A 22,223-nucleotide genomic window follows, 5' to 3' on the forward strand; every position below is an offset into this window, starting at 1 on the left:
ATCGTCAGCAAAACAACTTTATACCAGCAAACAGAGTTTCAAAGAACTCTACAAAACCCTTTTAAAAAATCTAAACAATTTATTTTCCTTTTGCCTTGCTTTTCTTGAAATTTCCCTTTTTCTGAGTTTTTTCAAGTTCTTGTCAGTTGCTGAAGCCTTCCCTTTCTCGCTCCTTCGTTTCTTCTCTCTCTTCACATTGTGCATTGTAACAGCCTAGGATAAAGAGAATACAACTTTGACAAAACAAAATAATAATAAAACTTGGTAAATTTGAAATCTAAGTCACCGAATGACTCTAATGTACCTTTTCAACGTTGAGTATGTCATGAGAAATTGAGAATTCTTGGAGATGATCTTGTTCAATATTTTTTTCAGTTTGCTCCCTTTCCTGTGATCCTATCCCGGTTCCTTCTACCACTGGCAGGAACTAGATGAAAACAAAACAAAGGAAATTAATAAGCGAATTCAGTTAAAAATGGCTGCTACTAAATATAATAATTTACATGGACAAGAGAAACAGATTCCTCGGAGAGCACAGTGCACAACCTTTCGATATTTTCCTTTGTGTTGTGGAGGCTTTTCACCTGCCAATTTCTTGTCAAATTTCCCACCACTGGCTGTTGCAGTTGCTGCAATTCCTGCTAACTTAGCTAGTTCATCCTATCTAACTTGACACAGATGATCACATGCAAGAATCTTCACATCCAAAAATAACAATGTGCCGAAAAATGGTAGGAAAATAACATCAGATGCCTGGCATATGCTCTAGGAAACCCACAAGGTCAACTATTTTGTTATGATTAAGCATTGAGAATGCCTTGATTTATCTAAATGTTTCCATTTTACAGTTTGAATCTTTTAAAGGGTCAATGGTGTTCTAAATCAGATTTTTTTTAACTTAGCACTATGTGATACACAAGCATTATACAGGTATGCCATGAATTGCCCTATGATAAATTTTATCCTATTCACAAGAGTAGTAGTTTCTGTACTTCTGTTGATGCCCAACAGTGACAACTCAAAGAAGAGTATCTACACCTTATGCAAGGCCATTAAGAGAAACATAGTAGCAGTTCATGAGGAAAGGCATGTTCAACCATTTACCATCAGTTGCTTTTGCCTCAATGATAGGTACAACATCTTCATCATTTGCACGATCATACCCGTATCTGCGTTTCCAGGTTCCAGATTGTTCGTCATATAGAAAGGCGACACATTTATCTTTTTTGTCTCTTTCTGTCTCTCTCTAAGTGTAGTAAAATAAAGGTATTCATGTCTCATTATTAATGAAAAGAAGACAAGGAACAAGGCATGATAGCTCTAATTGAAACCATAATAAGAGATTTTCAAAATAGTTTCGTGATAATATGAGAAGTTATTTTCTAACCTAATTATAACTTCAGTTTCCATTCTTACTTATTATTTCAAATACTTTTTATCATTATTTATTTCAAATACTTTGAATTTTAAAAAATATTTCTAAGAATATTAAATCTAACCAAACTCATCTTAAAACACATTTAGAATGATTTTTTTCTTATTCATTTTGTATGTTTAATCATTTATCTAAAACTGCCTTAAAAAATCATTTATCCAAAACTTTGTTTTGATTATGATCTTATATACAGGTCATTAAGTTCAAATTATATGTGCATAAACAATTTTTTATAAAATGTTATTTATATTTTACATTGAGGATTTTTGGTAAAGTAAAATGATGATGAAACAAAAATAAACTAAGGGATAGCATTTATATTTGTTGGAGTTATCTACACGTTTCTACGGTAGCCACTGGCGACGTCTAAGGTTTTGTCTTATTACGTAGAAACACATGATATAGCTCTTGGATCTTAGCGAAAGAACAGCATCACCTTAATATTATCATCATATTCTTAATAAAATAAAATAAATTGTTTGACTATAGTTGCGTAATTCAATAAATTTCGGTCCACAATTGGTTGATTGATGACTTCGTTCTTTTGAGTCTAAAACAGGGAAACATCCTTGTTTTCAACGCTTTGGCTTCCTGTCATTGAAGAAATAAAAGTGAAGTTCTAATTGGTAATTCTACTACTCCAATATCCAAATTCTCCTGCTTTGAGATTTTGGATTTTGTTCATATGTGCTCAATGATTGTTCGACTGTTATGGTGCTTTCTTTAGTTGGTGGTTCTGTCTGTGAAAGATTTTAATTTGGTTGTTCAGAACTTGTTTAGGGAATCAATAGGCACAGCTTGTCATTGTTGGTGACTAATTATATGATATTTTTTTTGCTGCTGACTAATTATATGATATGCTTAAATGTCTATTTGCATTTTCTACATGTTATTACCCTTCGCTTCGTGTGGCTTGCAGGTGTTATTGAGCAGATAGCATGGAGCCACAGTGTAGAATCAAGAAGGATGCCACTGAAGTAGAGCTATTTCTTTATCCTCTTTTTACCTTAACAATCTTATCTATGCTACCATGTTTGCGGTATTTTCTTTTCCTTTTATGTTTAGTTGAAAAAACATATTAATTATCTTCTCTTCATTAATGTGCAGTTGATAGGGAATACCCCAATGGTATATCTGAACAACATTGTGGATGGGTGTGTAGCCCGTATTGCTGCTAAATTGGAGTACATGCAAGCGTGCTGTAGTGTCAAAGATAGGCATGGAATTCCTTGATTTCAAAAACTAGAGCTATCTGGAACTGTAAGGTTTTAAGATTTTCATTTGAGGATTTGTAATGATAATCTTCTTATTCTCAATCAGGATTGCTTTGAGCATGATTGAAGATGCTGAGAAAAAAGGCCTTATTACACCTGGAAAGGTTAGCTGTGTTAAAGATATATTTTTTACATATCTGGATTTTGGAGTGGAGATTCTTTGTGTGGCATCAGGCCTGTAATAATACCGCTATGCACTTCTCAACATGGCTTTTATTTGGACAATAATGTTTTTCCAATTCCATCAGTAAGGATGTGTTTTATTTTTTATTTTCAAATATTGTTTTTAGTTTTCAAAATGCAACTAAATGAGATGCTCAAATAGCTAGTGGAGAGTGGGTCAAGATACAGAGTAGAAATGTGGAATTGAGAAAGAGGTTGAACAAGATGAAAATTTAAGAAGATGAAGACATCTCTAAGCTGTTTCTATTTTTTATATTTAAAATACTTGTTTTGAAAATAATTTTTAAAACTTAATAGATTTCGGAGAGAATTTGATTGCTAAACAGTTTTTAAAACCAAAAAGTGAGAAAGAAAACTAATAAGCTCTAAATGTCCTTCAACTTTGGCCTGCAATAATATTTGGAGTTTTGGACAATGTTCTTCAAATTCTTTCAGTCCGTAATATAAATTATCCATCTTAGTCAGGAAATACGTTTTATTGAGATTTTCTAATATTAGTGCTTATAATATTGAAGAATTGGGCCTTTCCACTCCTCGGGCACTTATTATGTTGTCTGTATTGTTGAAGATACTATCTAACTATGTTTAATATTTTTTACTAATGGTTGAAAAGACTGTTCTGGTTGAGTATACAAGTGGTAACACCGGCATAGGATTGGCATTCATAGCAGCATTGAGGGGTTATAAACTTCAGGTGACTATGCCGTCTTACGTGAGTCTTGAGAGGAAAATTATACTGCGAGCCTTTGGAGCTGAGGTATATCTTACAGACCCTGCCAAAGGAATTGATGGGGTTATTCAGAAGGCAGAAGAACTAATAGCCAAGACGCCTGATAGTTTTATGCTCAACCAATTTGAAAATCCTGCCAATCCAAATGTATTCTCATTATTCACAAGACATTCCTAATTTGGTTGCCTTGTGTTAAGAAAAATTGCAGCTGATTAATTGTCATCCTTGTAGATTCATTACGAGACAACGGGCCCTGAGATTTGGAGGGACTCGGGAGAGAAAATTGATGCTTTGGTTTCAGGAATAGGAACTGGGGGTTCAATAGCAGGAGCTGGAAGATTCCTCAGGGAGAAAAACCCGGATATTAAGGTTGATTTGTTTACCATGCATACTTTCTTTACTGGGAGAGAACATGGGAACAAGTTTCTTATGCTAACTTTATGATTTCTTCTCCCCCCCCCTCCCAGCTGTATGGTGTGGAGCCAGCTGAAAGTCCAGTTTTGAATGGAGGACAGCCAGGTGATTTTACCATTCTGTATATTTCTCTCCGGTCTCTCACTGTATAACTATTGGGGCTCTATCATCATACTCATGGAATATTAAAAGTCAATACATCCGGGACTCATTTGTTATATTATTTTCATCTCTCTATCAGATATATACAAGTAATTTTGTTATATGCGCTGAACATTAGAATTGGAACCAAGTTCAAATTGGAACAAAGGCAATAAAAGTAAACCATGCTGCCAAAAGACCCTTTGTGAACAAATATGCTATCTGGTCATATGTGCAAATGTAAAACTTGGACAGAACCTGCAGCTACCAAGACTATGTGCAGGGTCAATTTCAATGTGCTTACTGCTTAGACCTGGAGTGTGGCTCCGCATTCCATGAGAGATACGTAATAATTAGGTTGCACTATGAATAGCAATAGGAAGCCTTAAATGTGGTGGTTAATTCATGCAGAAATTCTTGAAGTCAGCCATCAAGACAATCATTTCAATACCAAAATTGCTTATTGGATCATCCTTTGGAAACTATCTAAAATATGCCAAATGGTAGAATTTATGTTCATAAAAAATGGCCTGGAAAAAACTACAAACTCAGGCTGCACTATTAGACATTAGTTAGTGTAACGTGTTTCCTGTTTGGATACATCCTGTTAAATTGTTGACTGACCTATATATTGGAAGTTGGAAGCTGGATTCTGTCCTCCTGTTTATCATTTAACTTTAACTGTAGTCTAGCCTATCTAGGTATTAAATATTGTTATTCATTTGAATTGTTAAAATGTGTCTTCCTTGAAATGTCATACATAAATTCTTAAAAATATTCTTTACCTTGAGCAGTCCTTAGGCAACTACTAGAGGCTGCTGTTTGCTGATTTTTTTTATTTTTTATTTTTCCATTTGCACACATGTCAAAGGTAAGCACCTGATTCAAGGAATTGGTGCTGGTATCATTCCCAAAGTTCTGGATGTAAATCTCCTAGATGAAGTTATTCAGGTAGCTCTCAACACTAAAACATTGGCATTCAGTTTTCAGTTTTGATCCAAAAACTGGCTACTTCCTTTTATTTAGATTAATCTCTCTCTTTGCTGAATAGTGACCTCATAGTTTGTTAGTGTTTTATTCTGAATAATACATGATGATCTATCTCACCATTGAATGACTGAACAATATGGAATGAATAGTGGAAATGAATATTCGTTTAGAATTGTGTATTGAATGTATTTTTCAAACATTTGTGATTGTATTTGATGCAATTGTTATATGCCTTAAAGGACTGGTATTTTTTCAGAAGTTGTAATACACAGGTTATCTTCTTGGGAAATATATTTCTGTTTCTTATGATGTGAACGAGTTGCATAGAAAACAGATACAAGGAACAAAACAGAAGATGATTAGTTTATCATTTTGTTTCTCTGTATGATAACTGAACAGGAAAAAATCCAATTTTAAGCAATTTGGACAATCGTACTTATTAAGAAAAAGTTGTTAATGAGCTTAGAACAAGCCATATTAAGTCAAGAAAATAGACTTATTCAATTAGCATTAGGTTATGCATATTTTGAGCATGCTCAGCCTAAATGCAGCTCTTCATTGTTTTTACTTTTGAATGAGCAAGCAAATCAGAGTAGGTAGCCTCTTAGTTAAGCTTTCCATTTTGGTATAAGACAAGACTTTTGCAGCTCAAAGTGTACTTTGCCACATCTATTTTTTGTGTCCAGTGCAGTATACAAGGCTGTTTTTGCCTTTTAGAGGTTGACTTGAAACTTTGTCTCATTTGGAGCAACCATTTGAGGGTGTTAGTCTTAGGACAAAAGAGTTTTCAAACTGTTGAGGTCAGATTATCTTAGGACAAATATCTCTTGGTATGATGTTGCTTGATGGTCTTAGAATGATTTCCTTTGAATTGTAAACCCTTTGGACGAAGTAGATATGCATTGCCATTTCTGATTCCTATTTACTCAAAAATAAACTCATCAGATTACAACAAATTATTCATTTAATCATTTTTTTGGTGAACCATCTTATTCCTAACAATTTTCTTGGGCGTCATCATATACTTGGCCTATATTATACAAATAGAGAAGCAACATATCTGGACTTTTATTAGCTATTCTATGTGATCCTCCAATCTTCAAGGACATTGAGGCATATTAATGTTGAATCTTTGATACTTGAAACATGCTAAGATTTATGGAAATTACATAATGTTTTGTCTACTAGCTACTAATATAAGGGATTCTGTTTTGATCAACAAGGTTTTATGAACTGCAGGTTTCAAGTGAAGAGGCTATAGAAACTGCTAAGCTGCTTGCCTTGAAAGAAGGTTTGCTGGTATGGTAACAGTAATTTGTGATTCTTGCTGTTGGCTTTACAGTAATTTCACATGGTTTTTCTGATTAAATATGAACTCTGTACCTTCGTAATTGCAAATGCAAATAATTATTTTCCATGCTGATTAATATAAACAAGTCTTTATCAGATGGGAATTTCATCAGGAGCTGCTGCAGCAGCGGCAATAAAGGTGGGGAAGAGACCAGAAAATGCAGGAAAGCTCATTGTTGTAAGTTTGTAGTTTTCAATAAGTTTATTAAATGAGAGTTATATTATGACTATTGTCTATTCGCCTGTGAGTTTCCAAATATTGCTTAATGTTGTTTGGCATTGAATTGCAGATTATTAGTTAATGTCAATTCTGAATTGTTGTTGTACAGGTGATTTTCCCCAGTTTTGGAGAACGTTACTTATCTTCACCACTGTTTGAATCCATTAGGAAAGAAGCTGAACAAATGACATTTGACTAAGGTGCATAAATAGCTTAGGCTAGTACTCACTGAGTACCCGTTAAGCAAGCACTATTGTCGGTATAGTGTGGTCTAAAATAAGTTGAATAACATCTGGATTGACACTTCAAGCTTCAATTTCTTGCTTATGAAAATAACCCAACATTACTTATATGGGATTTCAAAAGTTGTTTTGCACTCATCCAAATAGAATCAAAATCAAAAGTGTTTAATTTTATGTGTTCATAATGTAAAAAAGTTTGTACTATCAACCAATCAGAAACTAGGATAAGTATAACTGTAAAAGTCAGCAAACTTTTCACACAAGACAGTTTTTGATTGAATGACGGTATAAAATTTCATTAGACTGTCAGTGTGTATATTACTAGTTACTCAAATCATAATGCTTGTAAAAGACAAGTCCAAATAATTTTAAACCAAATTCTTTGAAATGGAGCCAAGGTCAGAAATTCATAAGCACTAATGATATATGTTATTGTGCGTTTGGAAATTTGACCTAAGCAAAAGGAGTTTACTATTATGTATGGCTGCAATTGCCAGACAAAACATGACAATTATCAGTGTGTTTGGAATTGTCAGGATTCCACATTAATGCAAAAGCTATACAATATGTAGCATATGGTTGGACGTGTGTTTCTTTCTCTTTAAATGAGGTTCCAAACAAGTGAAGAGGAAAACTCAAGAATGAGTTTTTTTACGATGGAATCAAACCCTCAAGAATGAGACCTACAGTGTGTTTGCATTTCATCGGTGTTAATTCTGTCATAGTTAGCTTGATAGGTGATTACACGGAAGTTAGAGTAGTAGTAGTAGTACACAATTAATGTCCTTGTTGATCAATCTGTGTAAAAGTCAAAGATAAAACCTTGGCTCTCCATATATGGCTGACCACACAACGTGCGAGTTGATGGATGATGACTGAGTTTATCTCCTAATTAATTAGTGGGTATGAAAATGGTCATAGAAAAGGTTGCAACCTCAAATATTATACTACATAAAGTTGCAGTATATTTTGCACAAATTAACTTTTTTTCCATCCATTAGCTGTTACTCAACGGTTTGTGTTTGAAAGAGCAAAAAATTATTATCTAGGCAAGACTATATTTGTCATGTTCAAAACATGTTTGTTTGACATTAAAAAAAATCACTTGATTTTTAAATTAAAAATAATTCAAATAAAAGATCATTTCTTTCAAATAATTAAACATTTGAAAAAAAAAATTATGAAGTACTTATCATAACTGCATCCTCTAGATCTATTGAAATTCGTACACAAACTGAAAAAAAATGAAATGATGGGCTAACAAAGAAAAAGGTTTCTTTTTGCAAACAACTCTTTCAGAAGGCTTGAGTAGAACTACTTGAGTGTTATTGATATGCTTATTCATCATTAGTAACTAACACTTTCTTAAGCTAGTATGTTTGAATAAATAACAAATGATAATATAGAGTAAAATGAATTTTGCTTCATTTTAAAAAAAATAATGGCATAGTAAAACGTAAAGTAAATACATTTTATTTTAATTTCATTCAAACTTTTTTAACTGTTTGAGAAATAAGAGATAAAATGACCATTTTATTTTATATTTCATCATAAAATATATAAATAAAATAATATTCAAATAATGTTTAATTTATCAATTGATTATCACCTTCTATCCATCTTTAGTATTATTTTTAAAAAAAAATAGTTATTTTAAGTTAAAAAAACTTCCTTAAAAATGATAAAAAATACTTGGAAAACTTTAAACAAATCGACCACTATTTTAAATTACTCAACGCAAAGTGTACAAACTATAAAGTTAAATTTGTTTTATAGTTTTTCTTGTGTTCTTTTATGATATATATATATAACTCCCCTGTTAATAATTTTATCAAATTTGATTTTTTTATAAAATAACTATTATAGAATTTGTCCACCATTTTAAAATACATTTTTCTTACCAAGAAAAAAAAACACTGAAAAAAATTGTCTGTCCATATTTTCCCCCACATCCACAAAAAAGAAAAAAACACTTTGTCTAAAAATAGGCCTCCACTACTCTCGTTAAAGAAAAAGACATTTAAATGGAAATGGAAAAGACCCTTTCACGTTTTTATATTTTTCTATTTCAGGTCGGAATTGTTCGTCATATCCAAGAGTCCCCACTCCCCAAATTTATATACTAAGAGAACCTGCCTCTTCACGTTGGTCGGCTAATGCAAACAAGAAATAATTGGAATTGAAATGGACCCTCACTCTCACAAATTATATGACGCAGGTTCCACCTTAACCTAACAGCCCCCAAAGTTGCATGCAATATATATAGGTCCCAAGTCTAGTTTGACTAACCATTTTATTGTCAAAAACTCCTCTTTATTTGACGATGTGCGACACATGCAAATCACATTTCAATTCTTTCTTACTTTTTTAGAGTCATACAAATGCTATTTCGGTCCACTTGTTTCTCGTTGTTGACTCAATTCACAAAAATTAAAAACAAATATCGAGTTGATTCATAAAATAAGTGAATCAAATTATACATAACTCTAATTCAACTTATTTATTGAGTTTAGTTTTTAACTCAAAATCTAATTCATAAATTAAGTTGAACAAATTAATTAATTATATAAACGTGATCAAAATTTAGAGTATATATCTTTTGTTAGAAGAATAAGAGAAAGAAAATGTAAAATAAAGAACTCCGACCCTTACGCACATGTGTTAAGAGAGAATAGAGTGATGATAAGAGTGAGATGAAATTTTATAAATTTTACAAAACACTGCTATCACTACTTCGAGGCCTTTTATAGCCACTAAAATAATCCTTATCTGAAACAACCCATGTCCATGAGAACCAACATTGGTCATTAAAATGAAGATAATCTATTTTAATGGAAAAACTTGTCCCACTCTGCCCAAACCCCAAAGGGATTAGTTTTCTGTTTTCGTGCATTGAGTATTTTCTTGAACATGATTGGCTAATTAAACCAACAAAGCTTTGTTTTCTGATGAGAAAGACTTTGGCAGGGTTGTTTATAAATTGTGACACAGGCAGAGCTAGCTAGTCAATTATCTTATTGAATATTCGGCACACCCCTTTTTTGTTTTGGTGAATTAATCTACACACCCCTTGGTGGAGAATTATAACTAAGGTCTACTTAAATATCTCTTTGCATACTTAATTGTTCTCTTACCTAAAGTTCTTTTGTTCAGTTTGCAGACCTTCTAACAGCGTGCAATCAAGAAAGATGCCACCAAAGTAATATATTAATTTTGTCACAATATTTAATTGTTTTCTTACCTAAAGCTCTTTTGTTCAGCTTGCAGGCCTTCTAACATGGAGCCACAGTGTGCAATCAAGAAAGATGCCACTGAAGTAATATATTTTGTCATAATAACCTTTTATTATGTCATGTTTGAAGTATTTTTTTTTTATCATCGTGTATATATAGTAAAACATTAAGTAATTATCATCTTGTCCGTTCCCTTGTGCAGTTAATAGGTAATACCCCAATGGTATACCTGAACAACATAGTGGAGGGATGTGTGGCCCGCATTGCTGCTAAGTTAGAGTCCATGCAACCATGCTTCAGTATCAAAGATAGGCATGGCATTATTTTACAAACCAGAGCTAGAGCTGTCTGAAGATGTTAGATATATATTGGGATTTCAATTTCAGAAATTTTAATTATGATCTTCTTTTTTACACTCGATCAGGACAGCATTTAGCATGATCAAAGATGCTGAGGATAAAGGCCTCATTACACCGGGAAAGGTTAGTCACGTCACAGTTTAGGTAAAGGGTTATGCCGGGTTAAAGAAAGAAAAAAAACTGAACTCAAAAACTTAATTACGAAAAACATACATGCACTTTGAGTGTCTAAAAGCGAATCAGATTGTTTTGACATATGAAATCGAATTAAAAAAAAAAAAGACCAAACTAATAATTTTTTTTAATAAAAACCAAACTAATAATAAGATTCGTGTTTTTTATTTCAATATTTTATTGTTATTGTTAAAATTGAACGTAATCAAATCCAATACTTTTAACATACTTATATGAGTTTAATAAGCATGATCGATTTTTTACTCTGTCAATTAATAAAAAATATTTTTAGTATAATTTTTAGTCTATGAAATTATAAAATATTATTTTTAATTCTTTAATTTTGACAAATTTGTCTCTCGTGTGATAAATTGACATTTGGGGTGATTTTTAACATTTTATAACTGTTTTTTTTTTCGTATTTTGAACTTTTGATCACGCTAGTGTATGCTTTTACGTGTTAGACATTCTACTTATATTAAATTATGAAATTATGGCATCGATAATACATAAATAATGAACTATAAATCTTAAAGAATTCTTTTTATAAGAGAGGTTTGCCAGCATGGACACAACACAAATTGATGATATACATTTTTTATGAAATAGCTATTCATATGAAAAAAATTAAAATATTCATAAAACTGAAAATTGATGTGAAAAGATGAATTAAATCTAATTCAATGTTGAGATAAGTCAGAACAAATTAAACCAAACAGAATCACTTGGTTGGATTATCTATAAAACCAAAACAAACCGACCCCTTGTGCTTATCTGAAGGAGACAAATGAAACTGAAACTTACAGGAGCCTATCATATGGTCATATGGGTGACCCTCGTTTAGGGTTATATATATGCCTTTTACTTGGACAATAATATTCTTTTTCAAATTCCATGTCGTTCCATGCTCTTCAAGTACATATTATTATGTTATTCACATTGCTAAGGTTTTTTTTTTAATGATGGTTTTCAAGAGTGTTCTTGTTGAGGCAACAAGTGGCAACACGGGCATTGGAATGGCATTCGTAGCAACATTAAAGGGGTATAAAGTTATAGTGGCTATGCCAGCTTCTGTGAGTCTTGAGAGAAAAATTGTACTTGGAGCCTTCGGAGCTGAGGTCTATCTCACCGACCCTACCAAAGGAACCAATGCTGTTCTTAGGAAGGCCGAGGAGATAGTGAATAACACGCCCGGGAGTTATATGCTCCGCCAGATTGATAATCCTGCTAATCCAAAAGTATTTATGCTTTCACATGAATCATCTTGCGCACTATCATTTTATATTGTTATCTAATTATAAATAATTGTTTGTATGACTCTTACGTTAATTACTATAAAAATCATCATCAAACTTATCGTATATAATTGATTTTGATTGTGATTAGATAACAGTATAAAATTATTTTAAAGTAACAAATATGTTTTTTTCTCTGCTTCTTTATAATATGGTGATGCATACATATTTGAGCTTATTATTATTTTGTGTTTTATTAACAATGGTTGCATCCGTAATTATAGATTCATTACGAGACCACTGGGCCTGAGATTTGGAGAGACTCGGGAGGGAAAGTTGATGCTTTGGTTGCAGGGGTAGGAACAGGGGGTACCATAACGGGTGCTGGCAGATTCCTCAAGGAGAGAAACCCCAATGTCAAGGTTTAATTAATTGTTTACCTAATTACCAAGCTTGCTTAATACTACATTTTATGCTAACTTCACATTTGGCCCCAGCTGTACGGCGTAGAACCAGTTGAAAGTGCAGTCCTCAGTGGAGGACCGCCAGGTATTCTTTTAGCCAATTAAACATTTTGCTATCCCACAGTTATTATGTAATAATACACTTATCAAGTTATCTTTAAATCTAATTAACCTGCTAAATGTTGTTGTTAGTTGAATTGTAAAATCGAGTTTTTCATTCAGATTGCATACATCAACTCTGAAAATTTGTTCTTTAAGCTTTAGCAAGACCTTAGACAACAATATGAAACCGTTTAGTGACTGTTTTGTACATATTCAGGTGATCACCAAATCCAAGGAATTGGTAATGGTCTCATTCCAAGTGTACTGGATGTTAATCTACTAGATGAAGTTATTCAGGTAGCTCCCAACACTATTGATACTCAATTTTCAATTTTTATACTGAAACTGGTCATTTTCTTTTATTTCGAAGGAGTGTCTATCTCTATCTTTTAGCCTAGTGTAGCCTCAAAATGTGTTATTTTTGTTTTGCAGAAAATTTACTCAAATAATCTTAATATATTTAGATTTTATGCAGATATAACTCAGTTGCCGATAAATGGCTGGATGCCCTTTTCAAATATTTCAAATTATATTTTTAAATTTACTTAGATGCTGGGTGACTGGTATTATTTTTTTAGAGTATAGTTTGTTGTCTCTGGGAGATATGTGATCGTGCATAGAAAGAAAAAATATACATATGATGAAAAATCAGAAAACAGTTTTTATTTTGTTATTTTTGTTTCCTAATCCTAACCGATCAGGACAAGACCATTTTTAATCTTTTTTTTTTTTAAATTTCTCTACTTAATGCTCTTCATTTTCTTAACTTTTTCATTTCTGACACTTGAAGTAGCTTGTTAATGTCACATGCTTCTCAGTGTTATAAGTGTGGCGATCATGTCTGATTCTTGTCAAAAGTTTGCTTTCCCATTTTCATGTGATCCTTAACATGTTTTTCTATAACCTAATGGGTTACATTAGATATCTGGATTCTGGACACAACCTATTATTTCACATTTCAGGGTGAGACATACTGATTCTGAATCTATGATTCTTAGAGTATGTTTAGATTTTATAGGAATATATAAATTGATATGCTTGAAAAAATAGGAGAAGTATCACTGAATTGCTAGCGAGAAAATCTTCCCAACCTCGTACATTTAATTATAAGCAAAAGAATCACAAATCAGGGCATTAATTGAGGGCTAAAACTGACAATGCTCTACAACTAGTACAATTTATTCAACAAACACATAATGTTTGCTCAGCTAGCTACTGTTACAAGGCATTTGTCAAGACTTACAAGGTTTGTAAACTGCAGATTTCAAGTGAAGAAGCTATAGAAACTGCTAGGCTTCTTGCTTTAAAAGAAGGTTTGTTGGTATGGCAATGATAATTTGTGGCTCTTAGTGATTTCACAGTAGTTTCTATACAGTTATGCCTGTGAAATGCTAACTCTATACTTATCTAAATCCAAGTATTTAAATTATTGGTCCTCATGTTGATTATATAATTACTTCTTTTGCAGATGGGAATTTCATCAGGAGCCGCAGCTGCAGCTGCCATAAAATTGGGGAAAAAACCAGAAAATGCTGGAAAACTAATCGTTGTGAGTTTCTAATATTTGACATTATGTCCTAATTGATAATGATAAAATAGGATATTTTCTTTGTTCGTGATCATAAATTCATATATGAAGGAGTGAAAAAGGCTACCACTGTTGAGCAGATTTGGATCTTCTAGACAATAAAGGTCATTCCATTCTCCAGCATGTCCAATTGTCCTTTCCAAATTCCTATCCTGAAACACACAACAATTGTTGGGACAAAACAGCATTATATGACAAATCTTGAGTAAGTTTTTGTAAAAGACGTTGGTGGACAATTTTGGAACATGAAGGACAGTTTTCAAGATCATTGATGGGACAGCTATAAGAGTTCCCTCTGCTATGGCAATTTTCTTATTGATGGGGCATGTGATGATAGGTGAAGTTAGTTAAGTGTGTAATATGGTCAGTGGCTCAAGATTCTAGTATCCAATGATGGTTAAAGGATGCGTCTGAGACATTTAGTCCAAAAGAAAATGGAAGCTTATTTGAGTATGCCAAAGAATATGCACCTGTAAGGTTCTCTAGTTTACTCATCCTTTCTATTTCCTTTGGTTGAGATGTACAGATTTGTTTTCTTCACAACATAGGTCTGTTATCCCTTTCTTGAGAGGCCACCTTTATGTCCTCATTCTTGATCTCAATTTGGAGGCTTTCCACGAGTATAAGTATGCTTATTGCAGCAGGTGCTAGGTAGAGCATTGATCATCACCCTTCTTTCTTCTCCACATTTCTCAGCCTTCCTGTCTTCTATTTGGTGACCATGGGCAAAGTCTAATTTCCTATGTTTCACTGTTGGAAAATCTAACATTAGACTCCTACTTTTCTTCACTTAGTACAAGTGTACAACAACTACTACTTCACTAAAGGTTGGTAGCTCTTCTTTCCCCAAGATTAGAATTCTGACTTGATCAAATTCAGGATTCAAGCGAAGGAAATCATATTCCTGCTTGCTGCCACAGTCTTCACCTTTACTTCATATACTTGAGTAACATCTCTTGGTTTATTATTATCACCATTGCTTGGATACAAATCAAATACTCTTCTGAATGTTTTAAATTCTGTGTAGAGGTACAAATGATTTGCGTATGCTAAATCATGTCATTTGCTTCTGTTGCTGTGCAGGTGGTATTTCCTAGTTACGGGGAGCGTTATTTATCTTCACCATTGTTTGAATCCATTCGGCATGAAGCTGAACAAATGACATTTGATTAAGAACAAAAATACTATGTAACAGTGCTCTGCGAATTTTATAGTATTATAGTTTTTTTTTTTGTCTGGTGATCTCCTATTCAGGACGATCCATATGTTTCACTTCAATAGTTCATAAGAATATTATAGGAGAAGCCTCAAGTGATCCCTTATTCAGAACGATTAGAAATCTCCGTATGTTTAACTGAATAAAATATTAACGAAAATGTACAATTGAATGTTCAATGCAGGAAAAGCCATATGATTATGAATACTTCTTAGAAAGGCTCTTGTTAAAAAATGAAGAATCCGGAGTGAATTATATTTTTTTTGTCCTTTTACTCTTTTAGTTTAGGAAGGCTCTTCTTAAAACATATTTAATTAACCAAAAAATATTAGGTGTTTTTAAATCAATTGTTTGTTTGTTTTTTATCATCGATCTTCTTCTAAAAGAAGGATATATCTATTTTGTCTCCTTCAATATAATACAGTTATCATGAAATAAAAAGTAAGAAATTTCATTGAGATAAAGAAGAAGTATTCACTTACATGGTAACAAATCATCAATTGTAATTACTAAATCCTCCGGATCACCTAATAGCAAGTAATAATCTCTCGTTTTAAAGATTTTTTTTCCTGTCACATACACGAGTGTTATCCAACCAACCTACTGGATCAGATCAGTGATTAATTTCGTCTATTAGTGTGTGTGACGGTCATTGATCTAAAAAAAATTTACATAAGGAAAAAATTAAATATGAATTTTTCTTTTACTCTACATGTGAACATAGTGAGACCATACACCGCTATATCAAGCCTATGAATTATTAAAAATTATAAAATTAGGAATGAAACTCATTATTACAATTTGTGATACTAAAGGTTGGTTTTCATTGATTAAAAATTGTTACACAGGACAACACAAATAAAGCATATGAGGATAAGAACAAATCTCTTATTTTTATTACTTAAAAAGTGATAGACAACTTTTTATCTTAAATACAAAATATTAAAAAGATATATATATATATATATCTATATATATATATATATAGATATATATATATATATATATTTATTTTAGTAAGCGACATAATTGTTTCAAAAAGAAAATGTTGAATTTTTTATTTTAATCTCTCTTAATATTTGGGTAAACATATTAAATTTGATATAAATTATATTAAGATGATTAATATTAGATATTTTAATAAATTTTATATTATTTATAATTACATATAGCTCATTTGTATTTATAATTACATATAGCTCATTTGTATTTATAATTACATTTTTTTAATGTGTAGGGTTTGATATTTTATAAAATAAAAGGCGTAAAAGTAGCATAAAGAAAAAAATGACACGACAAACATGATTAATTACTCCGAGAAAGGAACACATGAAAATGATGATTCCCAAAAATAAACATAGAATCAATATAAACTAGCAGTGGCTCATGTTCGTGAGGACAAAATTACTAAAAAAAACAGTCAATGACTCAACTATCATACAACTAGGGAAAAGAATTAAAAAAGCCAAAATGACACGACGAGTGGAAGAAAATTCAATGTAGAATTGACAATTTGATATCCTGGATGATTTTAACAAGTTTTAATTATGTTTTTACTCTTTGAATTTTTTTATATTTTTATTTTTAGAACTAAATTTTGATTCGTCTTAATTTTTAAATTTTTATTTTGTTAATGATTTTAGTCTATATGATTAAATATTACTGTTAAACAATAATGTGATATTAATTTATTTTATTTTGTTGCAACTTATTGTTTGACATTTAAAAATTGCCATAAATCACTTGGTAGAAGAGCTTGTCTGGCCTAACCGATTTTTAGGGATTTAAGCCACTAGAAATTGTTTCATTTTGAAAACTCATTACCCTTAAAAATCGAATTCAAGTTTCAATTAATGATACTAAAAATAGTGTTATGTAGTATCTTGAGAACTCTTGTTGAACTCAGATGTTTCAGAGATAATTAGTCCGATTTCACCGAACAATTAGATTATACAAAAGTTAAGGTTTCATTTGGAATGATCCTAAAATTTTTATTTTTAAATGCATTTTTCAAAATAAAATATGTTGGACAAAAATGAAATTGAAGTGATTTTTAACTAAATTTTTAAACAAATTTACATTATTTTTAAGACCTAGAAAAAAGTTTTATAAATTTAATATGTAGTTATATAAAACATATTTTCATTATCATTTTCATTCCACCATAATCATTATTATTTCAGAGGTTTTGCCGTCATTATTTTTATCATTATTATTATCATCATCACTTTTTTTTATCCTAATTATTGTTTAAAAACTAGAAAAAAAATGTAAAATAATTAATTTATTTTATCTATCTTCAATTTGCAATATTTTTTTAAAAAATAAACTGAAACTCAAAACTCAAAGTTAAAATTGATTTTAATTTTTGAAAATGGAAAATCACCCAAACTCTTAGTACTAACTTCTCCGAAAATTCAAAAATTAATTTAAATATTTTTTCCTTATTTTCTTTTCGGCTTTCAAGAAATTTATCCACACATGTGGATATTGATCAATTCCATGCTTATACAATAACGCTGGACGAACTCCATGAGTCACACAACCTATTTGTAGCTAATATCACCAATAATGGCGAAATTAAGATCCTATCTGAGATAGACTCTCAAGCGGGTCATGTTCATCGAGGCCGATGCTGATGTCACACTTGAACAGTTCGGTGATGCTCTGAAACCTCCGTTCCCGTTCAGAAGGAAACCGCCTCAATTGGTATATATATTGGGATTCACGTGAATAAAAAGTATTGAAGAAACCATGGCTGTCTCCATAATGAAGTGTCTACATTGGCAAAAGAGAAGGAAATGTTGTTAGTGACTTGTTTCAAGCTTGATAAGAGAATTTTATTTCATTCTTACATGCTCAATAGTGGCATTTGTTGTGCAACAAGAAACTGCTCAAATAGTTAATGCAAACACCTATATTTAGTATACCGACTATATGCAGGTAATAATTGAGATGGGTATTTTTCATATAGGCAATTTGGGGGAAAGAAGGTGAAAGAAGAAGTTATAATAATGGAAGGGCAACGTGGGAATATAAAAACTATGGGAGTACAGGTAGCAAAATGCGGGGTGCAGGAAGCAACGATCGTAATGGGCTTCGAACATGTATTAGCCATCGATCCATGTTCTCCACTTCACACGTGTGGCTTTCAGCGTAGCGGATCTATGCCTCTCCCGGGCACAAGATCTACGTCCCCGTGTGGTGAAACTTGACATCAATCGATCACGGTGACAGGAGTCTTCACTCCTTCGACGCAATTCCGAGATGGCTTTCATGGCAGTCTTGGAATCCGACCTTCGCGCTCTCTCCGCCGAAGCTCGCCGTCGCTATCCCACTGTTAAAGACGGCGCAGAGCACGCCATCCTCAAGGTTACTCTTCGCCGCTCATGTTTCATTTCCCTTCAGTACTTTTCAACTGCATCTGGTTTTAGCTCTTTGTGACCTCCGAGATGCTTCTGCTTTGCGATTCGATTTTGGAACTGATTTTAAAGGAAGAAAATGTGGCTGTATGAATTTCAATTTCCACTTATAGGCTAGTAGATCATCACAACTATTGAAATGGTGTCACTGGATTGAAATGTTGGAGTTAGTTTGAAGTAACCTCAATGCTTCGCGCTTGGATACTCGGAAAATGAGAACATGTTATTTTTTTTTTATTTTGAATGATGCTCGAATCACAATGTCAAGGAAGCATGTAGAAGTGTAATGATACTGATAATAAGAAATTTTAGAAAGATACTTGTATGTGCGTTTTTTTTTTGTTTTTTGTTTATCTTCTAGATAAAATAATGGCTACAATAAAACCTTTACACTTCTTATTATTCACTTGCAGCTTCGTACATTGTCGAGTCCTAGTGAAATTGCACATAATGATGACATATTACGAATCTTTTTAATGGCGTGTGAGGTCCGGACAGTCAAGCTTAGCGTTATTGGACTTTCATGTCTGCAGAAACTGATATCTCATGATGCTGTTTCTCCATCCGCTCTAAGGGAGATTTTATCTACACTGAAAGATGTAATCTCAGATAACCAGTTTAGCTAGAAAACATGATGGTTTAAAAACATTCAGCTGGACGTTACTTTCAACTCTTTGGCCATATTGATTATATCATAGTGTTTGTTTGTGTGGCCTTTGCTATATTTGGTTATAGAGACTTTCAAATCTTGTCACTTCAATTCTCTGTTTAGGTTTAATTTTTGTTGATTTATGCAAGAGCTGGTACATTATGTTTTAGTTTCATTCTAGTGGGAAGGCTAACTCATGCATCAATAACCTGCCCATCTTTCTCTTTCTTGTCCCCCATGGCCTGTGCAGCATGCTGAAATGGCGGATGAGGGTGTTCAGCTCAAGACCCTTCAAACAATATCAATAATATTTCAATCACGTTTACACCCTGAAAACGAGGTAAGTTTCATCTACGTGAACTATGTGTCTTATTGTTTACTGTATATAAACTGCATTGTAGCTGGACCTGGGAGTTGTCCGGTAAGCTGACTGTACTCTGTTAAATATAATATATTGATCTTATTGACTTATTCAATAAAATATGTAATAGACTTATAGACCTAAATAAGGATTATATAGTGTGACATGTACTGTGTGATACAGTTAACACATTCAGATTGGTTGGAGGGATTGAACCTTATCCTATATTTTAACTCTATCAAGAACATGTTGGGTTGATTGAGTTAAAGCTGCTTAGCTACGGGTCTCATTAGAATTATTTAATAAGGCAATACAACAACAACATTGCCTTATTCCGCTAGGTTGGATTGGCTACATGGATTGACCAATGCCTTCATAACAAATTGTTTTAAATATAAGGATTATTCTTTTTGAGATTAAATTACAACATCAATGTTTTTTTTTTCTTTTTTCTTTTCTGAAAAGAAGATTCAATTAGAAAAATAACACCAAAGGGTGGAGAGCCAAAAAAAGAAAGGAAATACAATACCTATGCTTGAAGTTGAATGAGGGTCCTAATCCCTTTGTAAAACAGGTTAATAGAATCTTGAGAGAATTTTTTTTTGGAAGGCAGAAAATATATATTATTAATAAAAAGTACAGCAGTACCAGTGGTACTGGTGAAATATACATGAGTACAAGACACCTACAGTGACACCCTCCAAAACAAAAGGAAACCCAACACTGACCCCACCACATAGGATAGCTATACCCAACCCATATTAACCAAAATACTCCACAAGGTTGGAAGACCAGTGGTTGAAAGAAGTACTAAAATTCTCTCTGATTTTTAACCATGACCATACTAGGAATAAAGCATCATCCATCACTTTGGAAGGTTCAAAGTGATTGCCCTGGAATATCAATAGATTCCTATGCTGCCATATGGAACTAGTTAATGCAATCCACCATCCACACCAACGAGTATGTTTTCTCCCCGCACCAAAGCCATCACTGAATTGGACAAAGTGAGTTGCTGGAGAAGCTGAAAGTGGTCCTACCATCTGGTTCCACCTCAAGGATTCCCACCATAAACCTCTGGTCATTTTACAATTGAAAAACAAGTGGCCAGCCTCCTCTTTTTTTTTTTTGATCAGCCAAAAATATAATATATTCATTAATAAGTACCAGAGGTACTAAATCGATACATATTTGTATAAGTACGAATCATAGCTGATTCTCTAACAAGTCTTGATCATACCCACAGAGAGGGCATTCATATTCCTGAATGGGCACATTTCTTCTAAGGAGGTTATATCTAGTGGGTAATCTATCTTTAATAAGTCTCCAAGAGAAAACCGTAGCCCTTGGGGGGATTTTCAGCTTCCAAATTGTCTTGAAGATATTTGCCTCTGGAATTTGTCTATTACTGGTCATCAATATTCTATAAGCTGACTTAGTGGAATACACACCACAGGGATCAGCTTTCCACACCATGATATCCTGCAGATGAGTCTAAATTTGTGTAGCATTAATTGCTTCCATAAAAGCCACAACTACATCTTGTTCATAGTCAAATAAATTCCTCCTCCACTTTAAATCCCAACACCAATTACCCTGATAAAAGCTTCCCATTGTCGAGATGGTACTATTCTGCTGTCCACTAATCATGAACAGCTGATTATACTGCTGTTCAAGATTACAATCATCCCCCAACCATTTATCTTTCCAGAATTTAATTTTATCCCCACACTCGACCTTCCATACCATCTGCTGATGTATAGAGCTAAACTCAGGCTGCTGATTTAGCTTTCTGAGGTCCCTCCACCACTGGGAATGCCAGGCTTTGTCTCTGCCATGACTAAGTTCTGACCAACCTCCATATTTGGATATTAAGATTCTGGCCCACAACTGATTCAGATTAGAGGATAAAGCCTAGATCCATCTGCCCATCAAAGCTGCGTTGAATTTAGAGATATCCTGGATCCTGAGGCCCCCATCCTCCTTGGGGAGACAAATTACATCCCACTTCACCCAAGGGATTTTCTTATTCTCTTGATCTCCCCCCCCCCCACCCCCCCACAAAAAATTCCTTTGCAAGGCCACCAATTTAACTCCTCCTGAATCTGCTTGACCTTCTTAGAGGTGTCCCCATAGTGTTCCTTATTCCAATCCTTTAATCTTACTTTGAGTTGTTTTATTTTTTCTTTAAGCACATACCCTCTCCACCCACTTTGCTGAGTGGATGTCCAACATTCATGCACGGTTCTGTTGAATGAGCTGTCTAGAAGCCAACAATCAAGAACCCTAAAAGGTTTGGGTCCCCAATCTATAAACTTCGAATTGAGCATAATTGGACAATGATCGGAGAAGTTTCTATTCAAAGTGTATTGGGTGGTTGCAGGCCATTTAGCAATCCATTCATGAGATACTAAAAACCTGTCCATTCGGTCTGAACCAAG

The 22,223-nt window shown here is 33.1% G+C and overlaps 3 protein-coding genes and 1 pseudogene across 17 annotated transcripts in view; 3 read left to right on the plus strand and 1 right to left on the minus strand.

The window, feature by feature from the left end:
- LOC114402200 lies at positions 1–1,200 on the minus strand (annotated as a pseudogene).
- A 702-nt stretch (positions 1,201–1,902) lies between these two features.
- LOC114403265 (cysteine synthase-like) lies at positions 1,903–7,288 on the plus strand. Of its 3 annotated transcripts, none has more exons than XM_028366103.1 (11): positions 1,903–2,061; positions 2,355–2,412; positions 2,543–2,652; positions 2,756–2,813; positions 3,506–3,769; positions 3,854–3,991; positions 4,090–4,141; positions 5,049–5,128; positions 6,407–6,466; positions 6,615–6,695; positions 6,847–7,288. In XM_028366103.1, exons 2-11 carry the CDS (start codon positions 2,374–2,376, stop codon positions 6,934–6,936), a joined length of 972 nt encoding a protein of 323 aa, XP_028221904.1. In that variant the 5' UTR covers positions 1,903–2,061; positions 2,355–2,373; the 3' UTR covers positions 6,937–7,288. The 3 variants fall into 3 exon arrangements, with proteins under 3 accessions (XP_028221904.1, XP_028221905.1, XP_028221906.1); XM_028366104.1 differs by lacking the exon at positions 1,903–2,061 and adding an exon at positions 2,083–2,245; XM_028366105.1 differs by lacking the exon at positions 1,903–2,061 and adding an exon at positions 2,083–2,241.
- A 2,507-nt stretch (positions 7,289–9,795) lies between these two features.
- LOC114402534 (cysteine synthase-like) lies at positions 9,796–15,557 on the plus strand. 10 transcript variants are annotated; one of them, XR_003664456.1, is made up of 12 exons: positions 9,796–10,178; positions 10,240–10,295; positions 10,415–10,524; positions 10,637–10,694; positions 11,720–11,983; positions 12,265–12,402; positions 12,478–12,529; positions 12,764–12,843; positions 13,808–13,859; positions 14,015–14,095; positions 14,215–14,606; positions 15,218–15,557. XR_003664456.1 is itself a non-coding variant. In XM_028365150.1 (11 exons), exons 2-11 carry the CDS (start codon positions 10,257–10,259, stop codon positions 14,189–14,191), a joined length of 888 nt encoding a protein of 295 aa, XP_028220951.1. In that variant the 5' UTR covers positions 9,804–10,071; positions 10,240–10,256; the 3' UTR covers positions 14,192–14,327. The 10 variants fall into 10 exon arrangements, 6 of the variants coding, with proteins under 6 accessions (XP_028220953.1, XP_028220951.1, XP_028220952.1 ...); XR_003664455.1 differs by having other exon boundaries at positions 9,796–10,071; XR_003664457.1 differs by having other exon boundaries at positions 9,804–10,071; positions 13,808–13,867.
- Positions 15,558–18,445: 2,888 nt separating this feature from the next.
- The window catches only part of LOC114403777 (protein MON2 homolog), a 38,057-nt gene continuing 34,279 nt past the window's right edge, over positions 18,446–22,223 (plus strand). For 3 of the 4 annotated variants that reach the window (XR_003664697.1, XM_028366932.1, XM_028366933.1), the window contains exons 1-3: positions 18,447–18,722; positions 19,186–19,371; positions 19,672–19,761. Coding sequence is in view for 3 of the 4 variants with exons in the window: in XM_028366932.1 (XP_028222733.1) it covers positions 18,618–18,722; positions 19,186–19,371; positions 19,672–19,761 (381 nt within the window). In the remaining variant the exon portion in view is untranslated. Of the gene's footprint in view, positions 18,723–19,185; positions 19,372–19,671; positions 19,762–22,223 lie in introns of all 4 variants that reach the window. The other variant, XM_028366934.1, reaches the window with a different exon arrangement.

Source organism: Glycine soja, chromosome 20 (genome assembly GCF_004193775.1).
Source record: "Glycine soja cultivar W05 chromosome 20, ASM419377v2, whole genome shotgun sequence".
NCBI lineage: Eukaryota > Viridiplantae > Streptophyta > Magnoliopsida > Fabales > Fabaceae > Glycine > Glycine soja.

Bases quoted from the DNA above. Each gene is read 5' to 3' on its own strand.
- LOC114403265 (XM_028366103.1), top strand. From the start codon at position 2,374: ATGGAGCCACAGTGTAGAATCAAGAAGGATGCCACTGAA. The intron at 2,814-3,505 runs GTTAGCTGTGTT...ATGGTTGAAAAG, and splicing joins GCCTTATTACACCTGGAAAG to ACTGTTCTGGTTGAGTATAC. The intron at 5,129-6,406 runs GTAGCTCTCAAC...TATGAACTGCAG, and splicing joins TCCTAGATGAAGTTATTCAG to GTTTCAAGTGAAGAGGCTAT.
- LOC114402534 (XM_028365147.1), top strand. From the start codon at position 10,257: ATGGAGCCACAGTGTGCAATCAAGAAAGATGCCACTGAA. The intron at 11,984-12,264 runs GTATTTATGCTT...CCGTAATTATAG, and splicing joins ATAATCCTGCTAATCCAAAA to ATTCATTACGAGACCACTGG. The intron at 12,530-12,763 runs GTATTCTTTTAG...GTACATATTCAG, and splicing joins CCTCAGTGGAGGACCGCCAG to GTGATCACCAAATCCAAGGA.